The sequence below is a fragment of the Falco biarmicus genome, chromosome 3 (genome assembly GCF_023638135.1).
Source record: "Falco biarmicus isolate bFalBia1 chromosome 3, bFalBia1.pri, whole genome shotgun sequence".
NCBI classification, from domain to species: Eukaryota; Metazoa; Chordata; class Aves; order Falconiformes; family Falconidae; genus Falco; species Falco biarmicus.
In genome coordinates, this window is record NC_079290.1 from 80,521,136 (window position 1) to 80,544,729 (window position 23,594).

Sequence of the window (23,594 nt, forward strand, 5' to 3'; positions counted from 1 at the left end):
CTGCAGGTGGATATCTGCTCCACCATGGACCTCCATGGGCTCAGGAGTGACAGTCTCCCTCACCACGGTCTTCACCCCAGGCTGCAGGGGAATCTCTGTTCTAGTGCCTGGAGCACCTCCTGCCCTCCTTCTGCACTGACCTGGGTGTCTGTCTGCAGGGCTGTTGCTCTCAAATAGTCTTACTTCTCTCTCCGATGCAGTTGTGTGGGGTTTTTTTCCCCCTTCTTAAATGTTATCAGAAAAGTGCTACGACTGATGGCCATGGCCAGTGGTGGGTCTGTCCTAGAGCTGGCCGGCACTGTGTCTCTTGGATGTGGGGGAAACTGGCATCTTCTCACAGAAGCCATGTCTGCAGCCTCCCGCTACCCAAACCTTGCCACACAGAATCCCAATACATGATTTTTAAGAATCAAAATAAATGGCAGTATGATTTATTCTCAGTAGGTTTAAATGCACAAGGATACTGCTTGTGTAGGATTTGGCCCAGAGTTTGGAGTTCTTCATTGTAACGGAGCAATATGGAAGGACCAGAGTGTGAAAGCAAGCTTTCAGTCCTTGAGCACAGCTGAGTGAAAAAGCACCAGAGGCATTATTGCATTGCGTCATTCTTCTACATATTGTACGAAGAAATGAAGCTGAAATGTTGCTACTGCCAATGCAGAAAGTCATCAGATTTGTGAAATATGGTGTCAGTCAACAGATATTTTGTTGATGATGCTCTTGTTTTAACAGTTTACATGTATGTGGTGTAGAGGGTTGACGGACTGCAGCAGACATGAAGTACAAAGCAGTGAGAACATTAGTGAATATTTTTGCAAGTCATGTTGCCTCCAATATGAAGTTATGAAATCTGTCTCCCTGAGTGCAGACTGCAAATGTTTTTTACAGATAGAGTTGATGCTGCTTGGTAGTTCTTGTTGAAGAGCAACTGGATCTGGATTTCTAGCCTCTCTCTCTTTTTCTTGGGAAAAATCTGTTTAAAAAATTGTACCAAAAGCAGTTATTTTCACCAGCATTGAAGTAGAAGTGTGGTGCTTACCTCTTTAAGAGGCCATTGGGAGTGCACTTGCCCTCACTGTTACATATCATCAGAATACTGTATATGAAGCAAAATGTCAAAGAAATTTGTATCTCACACTAAGCTTTTATACAATTGATTAGTTTCCCTTCTTACAAGAAATACCCATCAATTGTCTTTTTTGCTGTACCAGTTTACCTTTCTACAATTCCAACTGAAAGTTTGTACTTTACTGTTTGCATTTCTACTTTTGTATTCTAATTCACACACAAGTTCACTGGCAAAACATGAAGTGTTTTTGAAGGTGAATGCAAGCAAGACATTTCAAGGGGCTAGGTCCACATTTTTCAATTATAAGATTTTGTAACCCATAAGGGAAAAAAAAGACTCGAAGCACCCTAATGGTCAACCATACCATTTACTGCTACCATTGAGGAAACAATATATGTATTTCAAATCAAGTGAGGAAATTTAAAGAAGTTTAATTTTGCATCTTCCAATTAATGGTTTCATGCTCAATTCTTGAACCTATCTTTTAATCTTACTATGTCATTATATACAAGCAGTCTCATAAATTTGTCTCTTGATTTAGCTCTGTTTTTCATACATGTTTAAATCTACAGTTTACAGTTTTATTTAAAACAAAGCTGAAGGGGAATCTTATGAATGTATAGAAGTACCTGAAGGGAGGGTGCAAAGAGGACAGATCCAGGCTCTTTTCAGTGGTGCCCAGTGGCAGGACCAGAGGCAGCAGGCACAAACTGCAACACAGGAGGTTCCCTCTGAACAAGAGGCAACACTTCCACTCTGTCACCCTCACGGTGAGCGCTGACACAGGTTGCCCAGAGAAGTGGTGGAATCTTCATCCTTGGAGATACTCCAGTGCAGTCTGGACACTGTGCTAGGCAACTAGCTGTACGTGGTCCTGTTTGAGCAGGAGGGTGGACTAGGTGACTTCCAGAGGTGCCTTCCAACCTCAGTCATTCAGCGATCCTGTGAAAATCAAAAGCAGCAGATCTCTTCAGGTTCTGACTTGTGTGCAACATTAAAATGCCACTTCCAGATTGTAAAACCACCCACGTTGATAAAAACAGACCATATTCTGGTGTTTTCTCACGAAACTTCATGAGACCATTTTGAAGTAATGGTAGAAATCAGTTCAGCAGACTATAGCACCAAGCTAAATCCTGTATATTTTTTTTTCTTATGAATGGGATCTTTTCCAAATGAGTAAATATTTAACAAGCTGTTTACCAACTGGTTATTTTGGAGAACTACCAGTCTAAGTGTTTTCACGTTAGTAACAGCTCTCGCTTAAGAGAAGTTGATGTACCAGTCCTAAGACAGCTTCATACTTCAGATGTCTGTGTAAATATAAGAGAACAGAAACTTGAAATATAAGAGAGTGCAAGGTTCTTGTGGGTTGGTTTTTTTCAAATTTGCTTTGTTATAGTCAACTGGAATTATATTATTGATAGTTTGGGGTATGTGTGTGTTTCATGAACCTTCCTCCTACAGATGTTCTGTGCTCTACATATGAGTAAATAATAAAAACTGGAGAAGTTTTGTTTAGATAGGATTCCTGTACGTTTAGAGCTGTCACTTTTCAAGAAAGTGCTGTGGCTGAGATAATTCTTGGTGTTGCTGTCCATGCCAGTTGGCTCAGGACAGGCCTTTTCTATCCTTGGAAAAGGCCAGAGATGTAATGTTGTTTTATACTTAAGTATTTCCAAGAACTACATCCAGATGCAGACCTTGGTAGAAGTGCCCAGTAGATTTTCTTGCGTTACACAGTCTAGAGGGAGACTGTTTGATCAAAGGGCGGACAGTATTTCATAAGCACTGATGATATCTTCTTTTTTTTAAAAAAAAAAAAAAGAGGGGGGGAGGAACCCAAACAACCACACCACAACCAAAATCCTGTGATTCTGCATGAAGTTGTTTAAGTGTAATCAGCTCTGTGAGGAGAATTTTTCTGTTTCTAGAAGTAAACTGTGGGTACAGTTTTCAAACTTTATTGTTAGCGTGATGTCTCATGGCAGGGGTCATTTTGTTTATACGTTTGCAGACCATCTAGGTGTAATGCTGCAGCTGAGTCCTGAACTGCAGCTGCTTATTCAAACAGGAATGGATAGCCTAAACTCACCATAGCTTCAGCAGTGAGGCACTTTGTAAAGTTGGGGATAGAACCATAGAAGGGTTTGGGTTGGAAGGAACCTTAACGCTCATCTAGCTCCAACCCCACTGCTGTGGGCAGGGACATCTTCCGCTAAACCAGGTTGCTGAAAGCCCCATTGAACCTGGCCTTGTCCACCAAGTACTAGCTATGACTGAAAAGGACCTTCACTGCTTCTTTTGCATCCTCTTAAGAATTTTTCTTTCAGTTTCTGATACAATGATACAAAAAAAAAAAAAAAAATCCGAAAACTTCTCCCTAGGTTCCCACAAAATTGTGCCACTTTTCAGGTGTATCTGTCATTCCTAGCATCGCAGGTGCATTCCCTTTGTGGAGATGTAAGATGGAGAGTGTGGTATGGGACAAGGACTTTGTTCTTGAAGGATTTGCTTTGCTTTTTCAGGGTGGAATTATACCAAATTGATCAGCTTTCAGGAATCCTTCATGTAGAAAGGGCCAGATTATTGGTTTTAATGGCCTTTTATTCTAGGTAGTATTGATATTTTAATCTGAGGCATTAAGATACAGTGTTTTTCTTTCTGGTTTTGAAAGAACAACAAGCAATCAAAGGTAGGACACAAATGCCCAGCAAAGCTTTCAGGCTTTACTGCTGTTTTAAGATAGCCTTGGCTTGTGTACTGGTAAGACTAGTGTGCATATTTGAAATTCTGGCCTGTACAATGAAAAGACAAGCCCTCGGAAACAGCCAGTGGTTTTGGAGCATGCTTGTTCTTTGCAAGCTGAATGTTAAACAATGACTTAAGACTCTACTACGCACTGGCTGTAGCTCTTGATGTCTTACATGCTGGCTCCATTTTTTGACATAATTTTGGCAAGTGGGGGAACCTGGCAATCCTTCATGCTAGAGGCCTTAGCTCTAATAAAGCACTTTGGTTATTAGCACAAGTAAATAGTTGTCCATTTGTGCTTCATTAATGCATATTAGTCATACAGTAAATACTGTCATGCTGGCAAGTTCCCCAGAATACTGAATACTTCTACATAGTTCAGGAGGGGGTTTCTGACAAAGTGGTGTTGGCACCTTTCTTGCAGAAGTTCTTGAGGCTATTAATGTAGGAGAGTGACAGACCATTATTTCAGCTCACAAGAGTTTTTGTAAAATTGATACCTCAGTGGAGGCAAAGAAGTATTTTTGGTTGATTTTATACTGTTGCAGTAGATCCTTCTCAAGTTTGCAGTTCACTTTTCTACAGTCTTCAGCTGTATCTGAGGCAGATTGCTTGTTTTCAAGGGAAAATAATTAGATACTCTAAAATCCCTTTAAGATTGTCCAATAAAATTTTAACTGTATGTTTGAAGAACCTAGCATGTGCAACAGTATGAAGACATCAAAAGCTAAGCACAATGATCCATGATCTGTGTGTTTTGGTTTCTTCAGGGAGAAGAACCTTAATAGAAATGGTATAAAATTGTGAGCTGAAATGTCAGGTATGACTTGTTCTTTGGAACAGCCAGCATAGATGTACCAATAGTTTTTTTGTCTTTCATGTGCCTGGTAACGACTTCAGAAGGACTCGCTCCATAATCTTGCAAAAAACTGGGCAAGGCTGACCAGCTTCTGGTTCCTCATACCTCATCCTTGCCCATTTTGAAGATGAATGTGGTTTCTGCCTCTGCAGTCATCAGGAACCTCCTCTGATCAGTGATTTATTTTTTGAAGATAAGAGGGAGTAACCTTGTAGTGGTATTGGCCAGCTTCCTTAGCGCCTTCTAATGCATCCCATCTGGTCTCAGGGCCTTGGTCCAGTTAGTGTGTGTGATCCATAACCTTCCTTTTCTGTGAGTAATGGTTCAGTCCCCCAGATGCTGACACTGTGCTCAAAGAACTGGGAGATGCGAGGATGAACTTTACTAGAAAAAACTGAGGCAAAGAAATCATTGATCTTTTGTGACCTCAGCTGCTGGGTCTTGTACACAACTGAGCGCTGGGTAGACTAGTATTTGCCATCCATTTGCCCTTGCTTACCTGTAGAAGCATTCCTTGTTTTTTCTTGGCATCCTTTGCTTGTTCCAGCTCTTCTGCTTGGGAAGTATCTCTATATTCTTTCTGCATAATCTTTTCCTGCTTCAACCTTCTCTACATTTCAGCATTTGAGCTCAGGCAGGAGTTGCTTGTCCATTCATCCTGGCTTTTTGCTATTCCACAGTGACTTTCTGCATGCCAAAATGGACCATTCTTGAGCTTTGAGGAGGCTGACCTGGGAGATCAGCTTGTTATCCTGGGCCCCCGGTCCTTCAGAGTAGTCTCCCATGGGAATCTGGCAAGCAGATCCTTGAGCAATCCAAAAATCTGCTTTCCTGCAGTCCAGGACTGTAATTCTTCTAGTAGGCTTGCTCCCTTTGCTTATGCTTGTTACCTTCATCTCAGCATGGCATCAGGCTGCCATCAACCTCTGCCTCCCCAAATGGTTCTTCTTTGTCCATGAGCTGGTTTTGCTAGCTGTTTGATGAGGCAGAACGCTTCCCTGGTTAGCTCACCAGTCACTTGCAACATGAAGTTATCTTCAGCCCACTCCAGAAATCTTTGTAGTGTCCAGTGCTGGCTGCAGCTGCACTATTTGCTTGTGAGTGGGTTAGAAAAGTGTAGTTGATTTGTCTCCAGTTCTTCCCCATCCTGTGCACCTGGCTACAAAAATTGACTTGTTTGTCAAGGCAGGTACTCTGAGTTGTCACTTTCTCCAAGACGATGGGTGCCTCTTTTGGAAACAAGCATCGAGGTGGAAAATGAGGGACTTGACAGTGTGACAGAGGCAAAGAAGGACCAAGGGGTGCTAGCCAGTAGCCTAGGTATCTCCTGGCCCACGTCTGTCCTTTGTGGCTTCCCAGCCAAGCTGTTGATACCCAGTCTCCTGTCATGGCACCCTCCTGCCTTTCCTGGTGTTTTCTCTCTCTCCTAAGGTTTATGTCCAAGCGGGCTGTCTCCCATATTGCCTTTTCTGAGGACCTACGGCCAGCCATATCTCCCCAGAACTATCCCTGGGACAGTGTGGAGAAGCTCTCCCCTCATTAAGTGGCTTGTGAGCTTCCACCCTCAGGTCTGACTGGTGCTGCTATCCTTTGGCCATAAGTGCCCATAGCTCCAAGTCATTTGGTGGGGATGGGCATGAGACACTAGGAGTCCTGGCCAGATGTTCACCTTTCCTCTCCACTGGGGACTGGGGGGCCTTGCAGAAGAGATGCTGCCCCCCCTCCTCGTGCCTATGCGTGAAGAGGCGGTGCAGGTCACGAAGTAAGGGCTGACACAAGCCTTGAAATGCATGAACTGTTTTATTGATTGCAAAGAGACTGTGCCTAGCCTGGCAAGGCTAGCATCTCCCTTTCCTTTCAGTGGGTTTTCTATCTCCTCTACCCCTCTGGCAGGGACCTGAGCTGTCCAGGATTTCCTTGAGTGGTTGTGTGCAGGCTGGTGCAAAGTAGTGCTTGGGGGAGCTTGAGAGAAGACATTTTGCCCTTCTGGGAAGGAGATACTGCCTCTTTCTGGAGGATGGCAGTGATGGTGTCAGGAGGCAGTGACTGTACCTGTGACATCCACCTCCGTGGGCTTTCTTTCCTAATCATCCTCTACAGGCTCTGGGTCTCCTGCCACCTGGTTGATTGAAGCCGTTTAGTCCTGCACAGTCCTTCTGTATGCTTTTGCCCTGTTCTCCCTCTGCATATCCTTCTTCTTCCAGAGCCCTTCTCTTGGGCTCATTCTTCTCTGAAAAGCCAGGAATCAGGAACTGCTTGGCAAGTCAGGAGTGCTTGCGGCGGTTACTGTGCCATGACCACTGTTGGAAAAATTTCTGCAGAAGGTAACTCTAGGATCATATGTTACATATACGTTCTTCAATGTCTTTTGTTATTCGTACTTGTTAGATCACTTCATGTGTTTGATCACCTCCTGAATGTAACAGATAGCCATTTATTAAAGCAGCTTACAGCATGTTTATCTGCCCACGTGTGCATGCTCAATTGATGTGATTTTTTTTTTTTTTATTCCTTTTTAAATTCATAACAGACTCAGACTTTTTCAAACCAAATACTGATGCCAACATTTGAGGTAGTGACCTTAAGCCTTCTGTAGCTGGAGGCACTTGCAGAGCCTGTTCTCTGAATGTGAGTTAAGACCTTAGAGTGCCCCTTTTCTCTGCTTCTGACCCTACAGAAGTATAAGGCAGTGTGTTGTAAGTTTGATGGGAAGAATGCCTTACTACATGTGTGCTGATGAAATTTCTGCATGAAATATATATTTATTTATTTTCCCCCTGACATGAACAAATGGTTAACCAAGTGAGCTAAAGATGTTCTGAAAAACACATCTCTTGCAATCTTGTTTTTTCTGGAGTCCTTTATGTCCTCAAAATTATAACAAGCTGCTGGCTGTTGAACATGAATTGGCTGGATGGTTTAAGTCACAAACCATAACTGCTATGCTGGATGAGAGCAGGTTGGAAAAATAGTTTTGTGACAGCGTATCTTTTAGAGCATGACTTGCCCTGGAGATTAAAATAAACTCAAACCCACAAGACCAGAAACTTCTCATTGACTGACCCACTAGCATCTTCTGGAACAGGGATATTGGCACAATAACATGTGTTATTAGGATGCAAGATTACACACATGCTATCAATATCGTGGTGGTGTGCTAATGAACTCCCAAGTAATTTGCTACAGTTAATTTTGTTGTTTTAGTTAGATGTAATGGTCTTAAGTTCAACTGTATCCAGAAGGTGGCTTGTTCCTCTTGTCCACAGCTTGCTGCCAAAGCCTAGTTCAAAGTTTTTTCTTCCTTATCCTATGGTTGTTTGTTTGGTTTTTTTTATCTCTGGTTTGACTTTAATCTCAGCAGGAATCTTTTCCACTACCCTTATTTCACAGATCTACATTTTTGGGTTAGAAATAATAGCTCAAAACTAGAGGAAGTAGTATAATAAATACCGATTGTGCTGTAAAAGGTACCACCCTGAACTCTGGAGTTGAACACCATCTCAGCTGAAGCGTGGTAGCTGCTCATGTGCAAGCTTCTAGCCCCTTGAACTGCAAAGTAAGCAAGTCATATTTCCCCTCCGCCCTTGCCCGCCATCTTCAGCTGCAGTTTCAGGGAAGAGAGAAAAGTGTTCTCTAAGCCGCTTTAATACTGATTGAACAGCGGCTCATCTGATTGCATCCTGTCTTCCTTGGAGTGAAGAGTAGAAATCCATTTGCAGAAACATTCTCGTGGTTAGTAGCTGTAGTGGTTCAGCATTGCTAAAGCCAGTATGTTCAAAGGTTGTGCACATGGCAGTATTGCAACTGTGGAATTTCTTGAACTTTTCATCTGGCTGACCAGCTTTACCGTCCCTGTTGAAATCTCTCCCTGTTTGGAGACCCTGTACCAGGGCAGGTCTTGTTTGGGGTTGTTTGCTTGTTTTGTTTCATGCGATACCTTAGCAATTTTTGGCACACCAGACATTCCTCCAGTAGCGCACTGGCAGTTAGGAAAACTTTGATCTGTTGAGGCCTTAATGTAGCCAGCATTCAGAGGATTTGTGCAGAATTAAAGCAGCTGCTGCTGCTAACCACCTTGAAGTGTTAGAGTGTGTGTTCTGACATGCTGTGGGTAACTTTGCTGGATGTATCCAGTAAGCATTAGCAAGAAGTGGGGAGAAGCTGTACAAAATAAGTGGTCACTTGACACGCTTATGCTGTGAACAACTAGTTATAAAGCAAAACAAAACAAAAACAAAACCTTCCAAGCAAGAAGAGGTGGTTGACGTGCTTGCTTTTAGCAAGCAGGTTTTTTTCTGAGTGCCAGTTTGTGCAAAACCTGAAGATTTACACTTTGTATTGGGCTTTCCTGGGACAGCTTGCAACTTTACATGTAATCTGTTACTGTTTAAATGCAAACTACTGAACTTTTGCAAATTTCTTCCTTTAGAGAATGTTAAGTCAATAAAGGTTTTCCGATAAAGCCGACTTGATGCAGGATAACTGGTAGAGCTACCTGCAATTAGCTCACTTTCCTCAAGGAGGGGAAAACATGGCAGTCTCTACATTTAGATAGATAAATAAAAACATGTATGTTTATTAATACTGGAACAAGTGTAGCAACTAAGCACATTTCATATTTTGCCTAGAAAATCAGACAGGAATAGATAAAGTATCCAGAAGACTCAGAGAAGTAGGCTAAAAACTACCTTTGACAGTAGTAAAATCCAAGCAGCTCAAACTAGTTACTTCTTTTTCATATTCTGGTAAGGCCTCTGAAGTTGTAGAAAATATTGCAAGTTTCTTTAATTTTGAGAAATGGGTATGAGACACTGGCGCACTGAAATATCCAGGATAACCCCTGTTGTTAGTCTTAGCTTAATTTTTGTTTTGTTTTCTATCCAACTGTTGTGAACTGACAGTTTGTACGTAGGCAGCACTGCACCATAGTTTGTATTAGAAATATTGTCCAACTGTTGCTAATACTTGGGGGCAGTGACTTTACGAAGTCTTAACAGAGGATCGCTTTTGAGGATGATTTTTTTTGTCAGTTTGTTGTTTTTAAAAACTTTTGAACATCAGTGTGAAAGGTGCGGTGATTTTCTTAAAACTATGAAGGTCAAATGAGAGTCAAATGTGATTAAAGGAGGAAATGCAGAAATAGAGGTATCTTGGTTTATTGGTAATAGTCGGTGTTTTGGTTTGGTTGGTTTTTTCTGAGGGCTTGCAAAGTAAACTATTACTGCATTGTAAGCAGTACAAAAGGCCTATGTTTTTTAAGTACCCATATATTGTACACTGTTTCTTACACTCCATTATTATCTTTGCATAAATTATGTTACTGATTTGCTCTGAGAGAATGGGGCCCTGTGGTTTGGTTGGGGAGAGCACAACGATCTATTCCAATACAAGTTCTGATGCTGAGTTGCTGATCATAAAAAGGCATAACTGTTGTGCTTTAGAGACGTGTCTGATTTCTGATATGATGGTTTGGTTTTTTTTTTTTAATAGGTTACAGAGCTGTCAGCTGTGGTGTATAAATCTTTACCCCATATCTGAGATTCTTAAATATCTTAATTTTGGTAAGGCTTGATGTTCTGGAGATGTGTAAAGAGTTCGTTCTGTATCTAACTGAAAACAAGTCACCCGAACTACAGACATCCTTGTCTGAGGTGGGCAATTAGTTCTGGGGCAGATTGCACCATGTAACAGGTAAATGGTTCTTTATCTAAGCAGAAAGGTGTGTGGTTGATATAATTAGGATCATAGGTTTGATCAGATGGGATAGCCATTTCTAGACCTAGTTAATTACTTATATAGTGCCAAGGATCACTCTTCAGGGAAGGAGGGAGGGGTATCAAGTACACCCTAAATTGCAGCAATTGAGGAAAGTGGCTAGAAAGTAGAGAGATAAGGTCAGTATTGCTGATAGTTGAAGCAAGTAAGGATAGCAAAGTAGTCTTGTATGATGTTGTCCAACATGACACTCAAAATTCATCAGACTTTCAGTTTGAAGATCTGAAGAATAGTTCCATTAGCAACCTGAGAGGCACTTTGCTTGCTGGTGTCCGATGAATTTTAATGGACTGTGTGAGCACAGTGGCTTTTGCCCCACAGGAGGTTTATCATTTTATCATTTCTGTTGAGGGCTGTGAAGAATCATCTTCACCCATCAGCCTGTTCAAACTGTCAGTTTGAACCTGAATCATCAAGAAGACAAAAGGGTATGACACTATTGTCTTTAAGAAAGCAGACCCACATTCAGATGAGTCAAATTCCTTTGCTCTGTTTCATGCTGCTTTCATTCCTTTGATAGAGTTTCATCAGTCCTCGAGTTTTCAGAGCTGCCTAGTTGTAAGGGCGCATACACACAAATGTAATTTATCTAGCTGTGGTTACTGCTTCTCAAAGTGCAGATATTTGAATATCTATTCTTGAAGAGAATTCACTTGTAAGGAAATAGTTGTTCCTGAAACCTAGGTAGCATTGTCCCTTCTATACCTCCTGCCTCGCCCTGAGACACATGAACGAGTTGCTGCAGTGCCAGATCCCAGAGTCCACCAGGTCATCTTTTCAAGCACTAAGCCTTCCAAGGTTAATGCAGGCCATCATTAGCCTGCACTGGGACAAACTGTCCGAGGCGGTTCACAGAACGTCTCCCATCCGCTTGGTGCAAGGGTGCTGTCAAAACCTGACTCCCAAAGCCAGTGTTCTTGGAAGCAGCTGGCCAGCAGCACTGCTATAACTGGAGCTCTAGTAGTTTTGATGCCAAGTAGAACAGACGAGCTACCTTACATTTCACAGGTCTAAGCATGGGGAGGGCAGTGTGTTGAAAACGATCAAATATCCTGTACTTTCTTTCTGTGTGTTACAACTTCCCCAGTAAGAACATGTGAAGATTTGGGGTTTTTTTAGTGCATGCTGAAAGAAAATAATTTTGAAGACACTTTCTCAGGATGAACAGGTGTATTAGCAGGTGTGACATGCTGAAATTTTCTATAGAACTTGGGTACAAATATTCCCGTTACACTTCTTTTCATCTTTCCAATGAGGAAGGAATCTACTCTGACCACGCACTTCAGAATCTTGGACAAAACATAGGAAGTGACCCTGGTAAGGGTTCTTGAATAGGCTAAAGGTTTTATGAGCAACAGCACATCATTACAGGTTGCATTACTCCCTTAGATTGCAAAAGCACCATCCAGTATAATAGTTAACATGTATGGATCACTAAGTTTATTAGAGCCTTGCTGTGCTTTTAACTCTGTTTAAGTAGTGTAGTCTATTAAGTGTCAGTTCTTCGATAAGAGAAGCATACAAAGTATCACTGAAAAGCCTCTTTAAGAAGAAAAGGAATATGCCATATTACTTTAGTTGATACATTCTCAGGGTAACAAAACACATTTTTCCTGTTTAGTTCCTATTGGTAAACAAAATTCTCTCTCACAGAAAACAGATTTTTCAGGGACTTTGTTGATGGAGTCAGTACTAACCAAAACCAGAGAGCTTGGAACATGCAGTAAATTAGGGTTTTGGTAGCTTTTTCAGTGGCACTCCCTTGCCAGTGAGTGACTTACTATGTACAAGCTAAAGATATGTTATCAGGATCTATAAGCACCAGCAGAAGAGAATTTCCATATAAGCATGTAATTTTCTACTGTGAAGAATTTCCTAATATAAACTTCATTTATTCAGTGGTGCTTTGTTGAAAATGAACCTAGTTTATGTTTTAAAAAAAGAAACAAAGACATTTCATCAGAAACTAACTGCTTCATTTTTTGTAAGTGCTTTCTAGCTAAAGACAGCTCTAAGAAGTGATTGCTTTCACCGAGAACCTTATGCATTTGTTTCTTTTCTGTATTTCAAGACTTTATTTTAGCTGTAAACTCTGTAAACCGTCTCTAACAGCCACAGTGGTTTTAGTCTCATTAAAAATAGAACAAAGCTTTTAGCGTTTCTAAGCCTGTCAGTTGGGATTCCCGCCTTGCTAGCTGATTAAAAGACAGCAACCATGATGCATTGAATTTTCTTCTACCATAATAAATGGCAGTCTGGTCCAGAAAGTGCACACTGTGGAATATACTATCCATTTTCTCTGTGCAGAGTACTGGGAGACAGCTAAGTTCTTGCAGAAGCAGTTAGTTTCTATTAAGAGAGGACTGCACATAGTGAGAGAAATTTAATTTGATGTAGTTCATGCCCAATTCTGGGTACAGTATTATTTAAAACTCTGATAAAGCTAGCTGTGCAAAGACCATCCTAGAGAAGCTGAATCTGTCATGCTATCCTGTATGCATGCTGTAGAAGTGCATTGCTGAAGCTGTCAGTAACATGGTATGCTCCTTCCTGCCTTACTGCAGAAAACCCTTTTATGAATAAACTGCTGCTACCAGATACTGTAGGAGTTTGCTAATCATGGTCTAACTCTTGCTAAATTAGATTTTCTTGATTTTTTTTTTTTTTTTTTTTTCTGGGGGGTGGGAGGGTAGGGGTGGGGTGAAGAGCCACATTTAAAAAAAAAAAAACAAAAAAAACCCAGCAACTAGATAGTAGGTAACAGCAGGTTTTGGTGTGGAACAATACTGCCCAAATAGCAGTTGCAGTGCAGGTAATAACAAGTCACATATCTGGTAAAAATCCTTACAATAGATCTGAAACACCTTCAGATCTGGCTTAGCTGTAGCAGTGTATTGTATAACTGTATCAGACCCTGTATTTAAGAAAGCTTTTTTCCTTGATGTAGGAGTAGAAGCACTTTGCTGACTTGGGGCACACAGACTATGGGGTGTTGGTGTTGACAACTGGGTCCAAACCCCCATTTTTTTACTGAATTGAAGGACTATCTGGTCAGTGGGTTACTGAAACCCAGACGGGGGTCGGGAGAGAAGTTCCTGCAAGGTCAGACTGGCAAGCCTTTCTGCCTTCCCCTGTATCATGGGATGTAATATAATTCCTGTGATTCATTTAACAAATTCCCTGCCACTGCAGAGACACAGACCACGGGCGCAGGTTTGTCTTGTCTGTCAGTCTCATTTTCCTTCTTTTCTTTGCTAATTTCTGGTACACTGTGTTTCTCTTAGCTATTGTATATGTTGCATGATGGGCTGGTAAGTCTGCTGAGGGTTGTATGAATGTGTGTATAGCAATAGGTCTGTGCGCCCTGCCAGGTCATCGCATGTTTTCAGTGATTTGCGGCACTGAGGGTCGGAGGTGCTGCAGTGTGTCGGGAAGAATGTGCTGCTGCCTTTGCGACTCCCACAATCACGAGTTGGGCTTGTTTGTTCCTGGTCTCTAGGGTTATCGCACTCAGTCTTGACAGCCAGTACTGTAAAATCAGAAGGCTTCGTGTAGTTAGCAGCTTTGCTTCTTTAGGAGAGAGAGCCTGACTTTTGACAAAACTAAGTGGCTTTATTTTAAGCCCTTGTTTGTACAAGCTCTCTTAGCAATGGGAATGCTAAAATTCTAGGTTCACGGTTACTCTGTTGACTTACTGAGCCTTTCGTTTGGCTCTTACCTAGTCAAATTACTATAGTTAAGACTCAGGAAACCTAGTTACAGGTCTTTAATTATGTAATATGTGGGTTGTCTGAGAATGCGCTTTAAAGTTTTTTGCCTAGTGTGCAAAGCCTGTTTTTTCTTTATTTCTATGACATGTTAAGCACTCTGGCAGAAGAGAGTAAAGAGTATGAATTGTGTTTTGAGTAAACTTGAAACCATTTGCAAAGCAGTGACTTTGGACAAAGCCAAGAGCCTTGCTCTTCCCTCACAACGGTACTTGGGACAGATTTCCTCAGTCTCTGGGTTGTCAGTAAGCTGAAAATAAGTTGTACTGGTAGGGGACTGTGTTTCTGCATTTAGCCACTAAGAAGCCCAGTGACTTTAAATCTTTTAAGAAAGGAGCATCATATGCATTACTAATTGATCTGGACTGTGGAGTTTGAATTAGAGCTTGAACATTCATCTGGATCTGTCAGGTGGATTTCTTTCTGTAATAATAGCCTATGTGTTTGCCTTCACAGGGCTAAAAGTAAAACTGAGTGACAGAACAGAAACTCTGTGTATGGCAGTGGTTACCAGTAAGCTATAGGAAAGCTTACTTAGATGAACAGTACTTAAAATAATTCTCTTCTCCTCCTTGGGCATTTGGTGCTTTAAGTAATCCAAAGCTGTAAAATATGGTAATAAAGAAGCAGCGTATTAGAAAACAATGCACAAAGTTACTGGACATAAATGCAAATAGTCTTTTGTTTGGGAAGTGAAGAACCATATGAAGCAGTCCTCAGAAGAAATGCTGCCTAATCTGTTTATTGCCTAAGGAAATTCCAGAAGCATGCTAAGAATGGCAGTACTGGGTCAGATAAAGAAATGTTTGTCTACCTCAGTGTCCTTCATTTAAGAGCAAGTTGCAGATACAAAGAGAGAGTGTAATTTCTCAAAGTATCCCCTTCTTGCTTCTGGAGCCTGGAGCCGCGTCCACTCTTTCACAGCCCTTGGGAGTTACCTCTTCAGTGAATCCTAATAATTGGGGTTTTTTGGAAACCACTTACGCTTGAATGCTTTGCAATAGTTTCCTCGGTCAGTGCTAGCAGAAGGCACTTCATTTTACTTTACACAAGTTGCCTGAACAGGGTAAAGCTAAGGTGGCTCAAGTAATGATTTGGCTAATTTTCTCTTTACACTCGACTGGTTTTAAGACATCTACCTTGGCGTGATAAAGTGGCACCACCAGGTAGGTGGCAGGAGTGCCTCTGCAAACTGAGGCGTATCTGCCTTGATAGTCTTCTAAACCACAGTAGGACCCATCAGCACGTCTGACTTGATTTTATGTTGTGCTGGACAGTGTACAAACATCAGAAGTATGTCATGATCTTAATTTGTCACTGTGGGACTGCTGGCATGAGTACGCGTGACTCCTGCTCAATTGAACCTTTTGTTCAGGGGCATGGCTGTGTGGGTTTGCAGACAGCTACAGTAAATCCAAAACCAGGGATTGTTGTCTTGGTGGTCTGGATGTCCTCGGTCTGGCGGTGCTCCCAGGAGCTTCCGAGAAGCTGTGTTGCCACTTGTAGCTTTCCTTCATCTTGCAAACTTCCAGTGACTGCTGAAGTTAGAAAAAGTTGAAGCCTTCAGCAGAAGGGGATTTCCAGACCTCTTGAGAAAGCTGCTCTGTCTCTGCTAATGTCAGGCCCTTCTTAGTCACAAAGAGAGAAAAGGGATGTATAGGTGTTACTTTATTATTTGTACTTTCAAATCTGCTTCCTCCCTTCTCTAAGCCCTATTTACTGTAAGATTATCCTGAATGACTGACTGGATAACCTTTGAGGAGGGAACCAGGATGAGAAAAGCAACAGTAAGAGTAGTAGCAACATGCTGGTCAAGCCTAATAGTGCTGCCTTGTACTGATAAACAACTGTTCTGAGCTAAACTGCAGGTGAGAACAGTAGTGCTTGGAGCCGAAGAAATGATTAAAGAGCATGTGTGCAGACAGCAGAGCTGCTATAGTATGGGGGTGTCTGACGATCTGATTAAAAGACCAGATTTAATGTTTTCTTTGATAACTGAAATGCTTATCATGCTAGCAGAAACAGCAGCAAACATTGTGTGTCATAGTTGAAGGAGTGGAACTTGAAAGGCTTGGTTATAGATTGAAAAATAAATCCACATTGTCCTGGTTACTGATATGTAGAGATAACACTGTCTGTGAGTGGACTCTGGCTCTTAATGGGATGCAAGCAGGTCGCGTTTTGCATCATGCAATATAGGTTTGTGAAAGGACACTGAAATCTAACCTGTAATGACAGTGCATTTGGCTATATGAAATGCTAAGGTTTTAAAGGACTCTGTAAAAAATAAACCCTACTTCTAGATCCTTCTAGAACGCTTGCTGGTTACTCGATTAAATCATCCTTGCTTGCAGACACTGACTGACAGAGAAAACAGTACATGCAAACAAGTCAGTGAGGACTAATGCTCAGCTAGCTTCTAAAAATACTACAATAGCTGGATGGTACAGTAAGTTAAGTAACATGCTTTAATTTCATATTGAGAGCATTTATTGGAAGAGGAGGGAGAGCTGGGGATTAAAACATGGAGCAAACACATGACTTACCAGGTTTCAGCAGCCGCGGGGGGGATGGTGATGGACCAAAGCAGGTGCCCACCTTGCTGGGGGCCTCGGCCCTGGCTGGGAGCTGGAGCCCCACAACAAAGCCACTGGCACAGAGCAATTATATAACTTTCCCCACAACAAAGCCACTGGCACAGAGCAATTATATAACTTTTTTTTTTCCCTTTCTTCTTTTAACCTTGTTCCAGTGTCTGTCTGATCTCTGCTGCAGCTGGCCAAGTGCCAGCATTTGTCTGTGCACAAGGGATGCAAACACATGACTGGACGGTCATGTGAAACTACTCTGAGCTCTTTAAATCACGCCGCCCTTACCTTTTCTCCTCCGCTGCCTGCATTGCTTTAATAGGTGCGGCTTTGTTTATGCACAGCTGTTGCTTTGCTTTAGCACCTGGGTTATGCTGGCCCTTGGTGCTCCAAGGAAACCTTCTGTTCTAGGCTTTGCCTAAGCTTGCAGGAGTGGTCTCTGGACCTTTTGGGGCAGGGGTTTGCACCTCAGGAAACAAGCGGGGGTGTCAGCCTTGTGGGGGCAGCATCTGGCAGGCATCAGTCATGGAAACCTCTGCTTCTAAACCCTCTGGTGTATCATACTGAGACTTTGGCTTAAGCTTTGGGAGTGAGGCCTGGGGGTCTCGGCATCTTCTGGTACAGCTGTAAGGTGATTCCAGAAAGGATGAATCCTATTCCTGTAAATTACTGGCAATTGCTAGTTTTTTTAAAATAATAATGTTTTAATTGCAGAGTTATGGGCTTGCAGCCAGCTGTAAGCCTGAAATAAGGTCGTCTTGATCAAGTGTTTGTGTGTTACTGGTGTGGGAAGCCCAAAGGTAAAAAGATGCATCTTGGCCACATCTCCTCCTCTGTTACTACATAGTACTGCAAACATCTTGGCCTCCTCTGGGGACTTTCATGTCTTGGGACAACTGAAAATAGATGTAGGTGTGTAAGAAATGGCTTATAACTGTTCTACTTTCTGTTTCTGTGGGGATGCCTTGTTGCTCTTCCCAGCTGAGAGGCACTATGCAACTGTATCCGCGCATTGGATGTCCAGACTCGTTCTGGGATGTGGAACTAATGCTGCTAAACTGCATCAGTGGGGCGTTAGCTACCCATTATGAATAGGTGATGTTGAATGGCATGGGGGGGAAATGCACAAGGAAAGCTCTGCACTAGGAAGAAGGATGTTCTACGGCTTTGTTCTCTGTGCTTGTGATGTTCACCTCTCAACCCTTGTACTAGGTTTGCAATAACTGAAGAGCAGTTGACTTCAGCTTTTAAGTTTGGACTGAAACTTTTCCTAGGTAAACATCTCACCCCTGGTATCCTTGGAGCCCTTGAAAGAATTATGCTAAACTTTCTGGGGAGCAGGCTCTTAGTTTTGTACGTGCTTTCTGCTTCCTGCAGTGGCCTTCTCGTGAGGTAAATCTCAAATTTCCTTTCTGAAGTTTTAAATTCAGATGACAAGAGCCAGGCCAATGCTGGCTGTGTGGTATCCCAAAGAAAATGAGACTCATCCAGTGAAAGTGACTAGCACTCCAAAAGCGGTAATAAAGTTAGGATGTGATACCCTGTGATTCAAGGGATTTGACATGAGGTGGGAACTCATGAGTTGCTTTTGTTCTTAATGTATATTCAGTTAGCTCCAGTGAAGGGGGTAACAAATATTGCCATGTTTCAAAAAAAGTAAAAACAAATACAGTCATGCTGATAGGAGGTCTGATATTTTTTTTTTCTGGATTCCTAAGAACGAACTACAAAAACTTGTGTGATTACCTAGACTTGGCTCATGAAATAACAGCCAGTGTTGTGAAAATCAGTGGTGAGGATGTGAAGAGCTGTTAGAGGAAGTAGCCAACACAGAGGCAGAAGGCTGAGTGGTCCCAATTGTATCTGGCATAGATGGATGGATGCTATATGTATCTTAGCATATATTGTTTACTTCTGTAAACCTCCCTTAGTCACACCAGTGTTGGCACGTCTTGCTTTACAAAAACCTGTGGGTTTCTGAATTGATCCCTGATGGTGAAGGCACTCAAGAGCGTTGCTTGAGTACTTGAATCAAAGCTCAAGTATCTGCTGTTTGAGACAGTCTCTCTGAAGAAGAGAGAATTTATTTTATATTCTGTACGACTATATACAGTTCTTATTCCCAAACATCACATCCACTGCATTTTCAAGTGTTAGCATAGATTCTGTAAGCTGGAAATGTTGGGCTGAGAGCTCATGGTTGCATATGGTTGAGTTGCCACTCACTGTGTGCATATTATTGCTCTGCTGTAATTACATTGTCAGTGCCATGAAGGTGGTTCCTATGTTTTGACATAAATGTGGGTCATGCTGTTGTGTATTTATGCCACACTTTGGGCACAGCAAGAACATGTATACAGTCACGTAGATCACTGCAGCACAGTTTATGGGCAGTGATACGTTAACGTAGTCAACTTTATGCACTTGCTTCTGTTTTTCCCTACCCTACCCTTAAATGGTACATGCAAAGGTATGCCAACTTCATAAAACTGTGTACCCGCTCTAAATTTCCTTTTTATACTTCTAAAACTGTGTGACTTGTCTTGCTTTTTTGTTTCATTTTGTTTATATTTCAATTTTCCTGCTTTTTCCTAGTTGTCTTTTTTGGCAAGTTCTGTGAGAAACCATGATAGTGTAGACTTAGCCAAATTCGGTCTGTGTTAAAACTTCTTGAAACCTGATCCTGTGAGAGTTCTAGTGTGTGTATGTATATCTATATATATAAATAAAAATATTACAGGTTGGCATCCAGAGCCATGGATGTTTATCTAAACTGAACTTCGGATTCCTCTTGAGGTTTGGTAGTTCACTACTGAATCTGTTTCGATCCAGTTAATTAGTTACAAACCCCTAAGCCACAGACTTGGAATTAAAGAAAACAAAGCCCCAAGCCTCCACATAATTTGATGCAAGAAGAAACTTTTGTTAAACTAAGAAGTGTGTTTACATCACTGTTTCCCACTTTGAAATGCAAAACTGATGTACAGATGACCCAACAACATAATTATTGGTTCTAGATTCACGCCACCTGTATTAATGTGGTAGTCTAGTGTCCCCCTATAATCTTCCTCCCCCTACCCTGACATCGGTTTCTCCTTTGAGGTATGGCAGGGATTTTCTGTTGTGTCAGTGGTTTGGCTCTGCACAGTGTAGCTTACAGGGAGTACAGAATGCCTGTTTTTGATAAGATTTTCTTCTCTTCTGTTTTTAGGACAATGTAGATCAGACTTCAGCTCATGGTCGGCGGGATCTGGTGGAACCGGGTTTCCAAGAACCATCTAACCGCATCTCCCTGAATCACCAAGGTAAAGAACAGTGGGTGGGAATCCAGGCTCCTTGGGGGAAAGCCAGTCACTGCTTAGGCAGAGATAGTTTTGCCTCTATGTTACCATTTCTCCTTCTCATTTAAAATAATAATAATAGAAAAAATATCTGGATGGCTGAAGGAGGAGAGCTGAGAAATAGGTTTTCATCGCAGCTGTCCTGTGAGCTGTGGATGAAGAACACAAAGAACTTCTGGTGTATCTCAAGCCTTGTAGCCCAAACCAGGATTGCTAGCCTGGGTGGCAGCTATATTCTCCTGTTTTTAGTGGGGTCATGGGGAGAGAGCAGTACTGAAACTGAATTCAGTATTTGTAATGTTAAAGTTGCATTTAAAAAAAGTCTTTGACTGCTATAGGAAGAGTTCAGGTCTCTGGTTCAACTTTTGCAGTAGGAGAAAAGAAAAATATCTTTACTTGCTTTGCATGACAGAAATCATCTCATTTGGGGAAAGAAAGTCCTGAACTAGACAACACAATGCTGGTGCAATAGTTACATCCTGTAATTCAACAGGACCATATAAGTTCAAATAAAATTATAATAAATCATAAAAGTCTTTCTTTGCCAATTTTTGTCTGTTCATATACCTAAAAAAAGGCAGTTACTATTATAGCAGGGACATTGAGCTCAGCTTTATGTTTTCGGCTTTGAAATAATGAGTGCCATCTTAACCAGTGAACCCCCTTTACCCTCAGGGTTCCTGATGGTTTAATTTGGAACCAAGTCCTTGAAAGTCATCTTCAAAAGTTGTTTCTTCAGTGCAACAGCTAATAGTATTGCAGTCAGCACAAGGCTATTGAAACAAAAAAAGATTACAAACATAGTACTTAAAATATTTGGTAAATATGACATGCTTAACTTTTCCTTTAAATATCCAGCTGCTTTCATATGCCAAGGGGCAGCAAGGCTGGAATTTCACAACTCGTAGATCCTCAAGACTATTTATGTTTCACAAAGCAGTCCTAGAATGTAACGAGGTTTGTATTTTAACTTACTCCCCATGCCCCAAGTCTTCCAGTTTTTTAAAGCTTTTTTTTTTTTCATTGAAAATGGAAGATGACAGGTTGCCATGTTACCCAGTCTAAAACTTCCAGTAGCACAGGCAGTGTGTTGTGGCATACTTGCATATGTACAGAACAAGAATTTATAAATTCCATTTTTCATTTGTAGTAGAATGGTACTGTTACATTAACTTTACCTGCCTTGGGATGTGCAAATTCTGGAGCAGATCAATATAGGTGACGACTTCTGAAGCTATTTGTAAATAAACCCCTTTAATCAAGAGATTTTGAGGGGAAATGTGTCCTGTGTGGTCTAAGTTCATGCATTAAAAGTATGTGTGGGTACTGCTTATGAAGTCTGAACATTTACTGAAGAGATGGGGAATACTGCAGTTTGGCAAAATGCCAGCTTCCCAGCCTGATGTTTTCCTGCTTCTTTTTCAGGTCCTTTTTTTTCCTCTATCAATATTGCAGTACTGCAGAAGGATCTATACAGTATGATCTGATGTGTGGCTCTCTCAGCCACTTTGAGCCAAATGTCTGTATACAAACTGGTCCAATTTAATTTACGAAACAGCTGTCTTCACAGAGAATGCTTTGCATAGTGGGTACTCGCAGTTTAATGCCTGTTTCTAGAGCAAGGCCCAGTTAATATTTTTCCCAATACTTTCTGAAATAAAGATCACTTTTGCACCCACAAATTGTTCAGGATTTTTCTGTACATCAGCTGACAGCAGTCAAATCCAGTATTTCTAAAATCTTTATTTTGTTGCTGAAGTAGGTATTTAGCACATTACTGATCTTGCCTACCAGTGTGACTGAGACACTGTTATGTTAGTGGCATGGATTAGGAACTGAAACCTGAATGTCATGCTCAGCTGTAGAATTTCTGTCATCTTGCAGTGTTGGAGGGAAGCAATGTGCCTTACAGGCATGGTATCTGCTGCTTCAGTATCTTTGAAAATGGAAGTGACTATAAGCATGATGTGATGTCATGTCTTGTGTGTTTGTTCTGTCCAAGTGTGAGCGTTTACACTGTTTCATAGCATATGACATTCTTGTCAAAAACTTGAAAGTACAAGTATTTTAAGAGCTGCCGCCTATTACAGATACTGATTAATGAATAGTACATAGAAAAATATAACACTTAGAGCTTCAGAGGTAGTTGTGACATGGTCTGAGCTAGCTCCCATGCAGTCTTATTAGTCACACAATAAATAGGAGGACCAGATTATCAACATAAAGTGGGTTTTTAAGTTCTGTGGCAGCTGTTTGCTTTTATACTCTTACTGTCGCTCACTCTTACTGTGTTATCCATTACTTTCTTTTAAAGCTTTGTTGACACTGACAGTGATGAAAAACTTAAGAGTATATCTGTACCCAGAAGTAACTTGCAGGCCCACTGCCTGCCTTTAATGAATTAATCTGTATGGTGGTATGTTTTGATTATGTTGATGAGAAAGATATTTGCAACAGACTATGGCAAATTTTGCTTCCAGTTATATATACAACATTACTTGTTGACTTCAGCTTATACCTACTAGCAGATATAAAGCTTTTAAAGAAAACTGATAGGCTTGCAACAAAGGGTTTAATGCATATTTAATGAGAGCAGAAATTGTGGAAGGGTTAGAATTGGCTAAAACATTTCATGTGTTAAGTGCTCCCTGCCTTTTTCTCTTTAGTGTATTGTGCCTTAAATGCTGCAGCTGAACTTTGAGCAACTGTACTTACTACTTTATTTTATGTATATACTTCCAATTAATACCTGACCACGCTGCTCAGTGAACACAGCAGATTGCTAGTTTCTGTTGAACATTAACTTACAGCCCTTCACTGGGAGAGCACTTGCAATTCTGAACCAGACCCTCCTTTCCACAGCCTATAAAAATGGTGATTAGCTTCCTCCCAGGCATCTGAATCCCTTCGACACAAGCTGGAAAAAGAGCATTCAAGTGGAGGCTGAGATATCCCTGCCAACTGTCCCTGCATGAATAAGCTCTTTCTTGTGAAGGGTATTTCAAGTACATGTTTCCTGCTGAATCACTCTTTTTACACAAGCAGATGCTTTATAACTGTTCAGCTTTTTATTTTAAAAGATATCTTCTAAAGATTGGGGAGCCGAGAACACTTTTTGTAAAGTTAGGAGTCTTTATAGGCAGGTTTCATATGAAACAGGTTGAGTTTCTGCATGACAGACATGTCTGCATGACAGACAAGTAGCCTTGTGCTGACTGCACCATATGAAACAGGTTGAGTTGAGTGCAGATGGAATAGTATTTTTTCTTAGAAATAACTACGTTCAGTAACTGCTTATGTGTAGGTATGATGAACTTGCTTACTTTAACAGTAAGTATTTTTATATCTAAGCTATTATTTAGTATTCACTTTTCAATGATCTGCTACTTGAGAAAATTTCATAAAGGTACTAAGCACAGAGAGCAGGAGGTAGGATTTCTC

The 23,594-nt window shown here is 41.3% G+C and overlaps 1 protein-coding gene and 2 long non-coding RNA genes across 8 annotated transcripts in view; 1 reads left to right on the top strand and 2 right to left on the bottom strand.

Moving 5' to 3' along the window:
* GRB10 (growth factor receptor bound protein 10) overlaps window positions 1-23,594 on the top strand; it is a 149,711-nt gene that overhangs the window by 43,446 nt on the left and 82,671 nt on the right. For all 5 annotated transcript variants that reach the window (XR_008820535.1, XM_056330146.1, XM_056330143.1 and 2 more), the window contains exon 3: window positions 20,024-20,117. Coding sequence is in view for 4 of the 5 variants with exons in the window: in XM_056330146.1 (XP_056186121.1) it covers window positions 20,024-20,117 (94 nt within the window). In the remaining variant the exon portion in view is untranslated. The remainder of the gene's footprint in view (window positions 1-20,023; window positions 20,118-23,594) is intronic.
* On the bottom strand, window positions 6-2,300 carry LOC130145418 (uncharacterized). Its single transcript, XR_008820539.1, has 3 exons — window positions 2,115-2,300; window positions 1,699-2,011; window positions 6-973 (listed from the first exon to the last, which is right to left on the bottom strand). It is a non-coding gene; the product is annotated as an uncharacterized LOC130145418 (long non-coding RNA).
* LOC130145417 (uncharacterized) lies at window positions 15,467-16,879 on the bottom strand. Of its 2 annotated transcripts, none has more exons than XR_008820538.1 (2): window positions 16,771-16,879; window positions 15,467-15,849 (listed from the first exon to the last, which is right to left on the bottom strand). It is a non-coding gene; the product is annotated as an uncharacterized LOC130145417 (long non-coding RNA). The 2 variants fall into 2 exon arrangements; XR_008820537.1 differs by having other exon boundaries at window positions 15,467-15,852.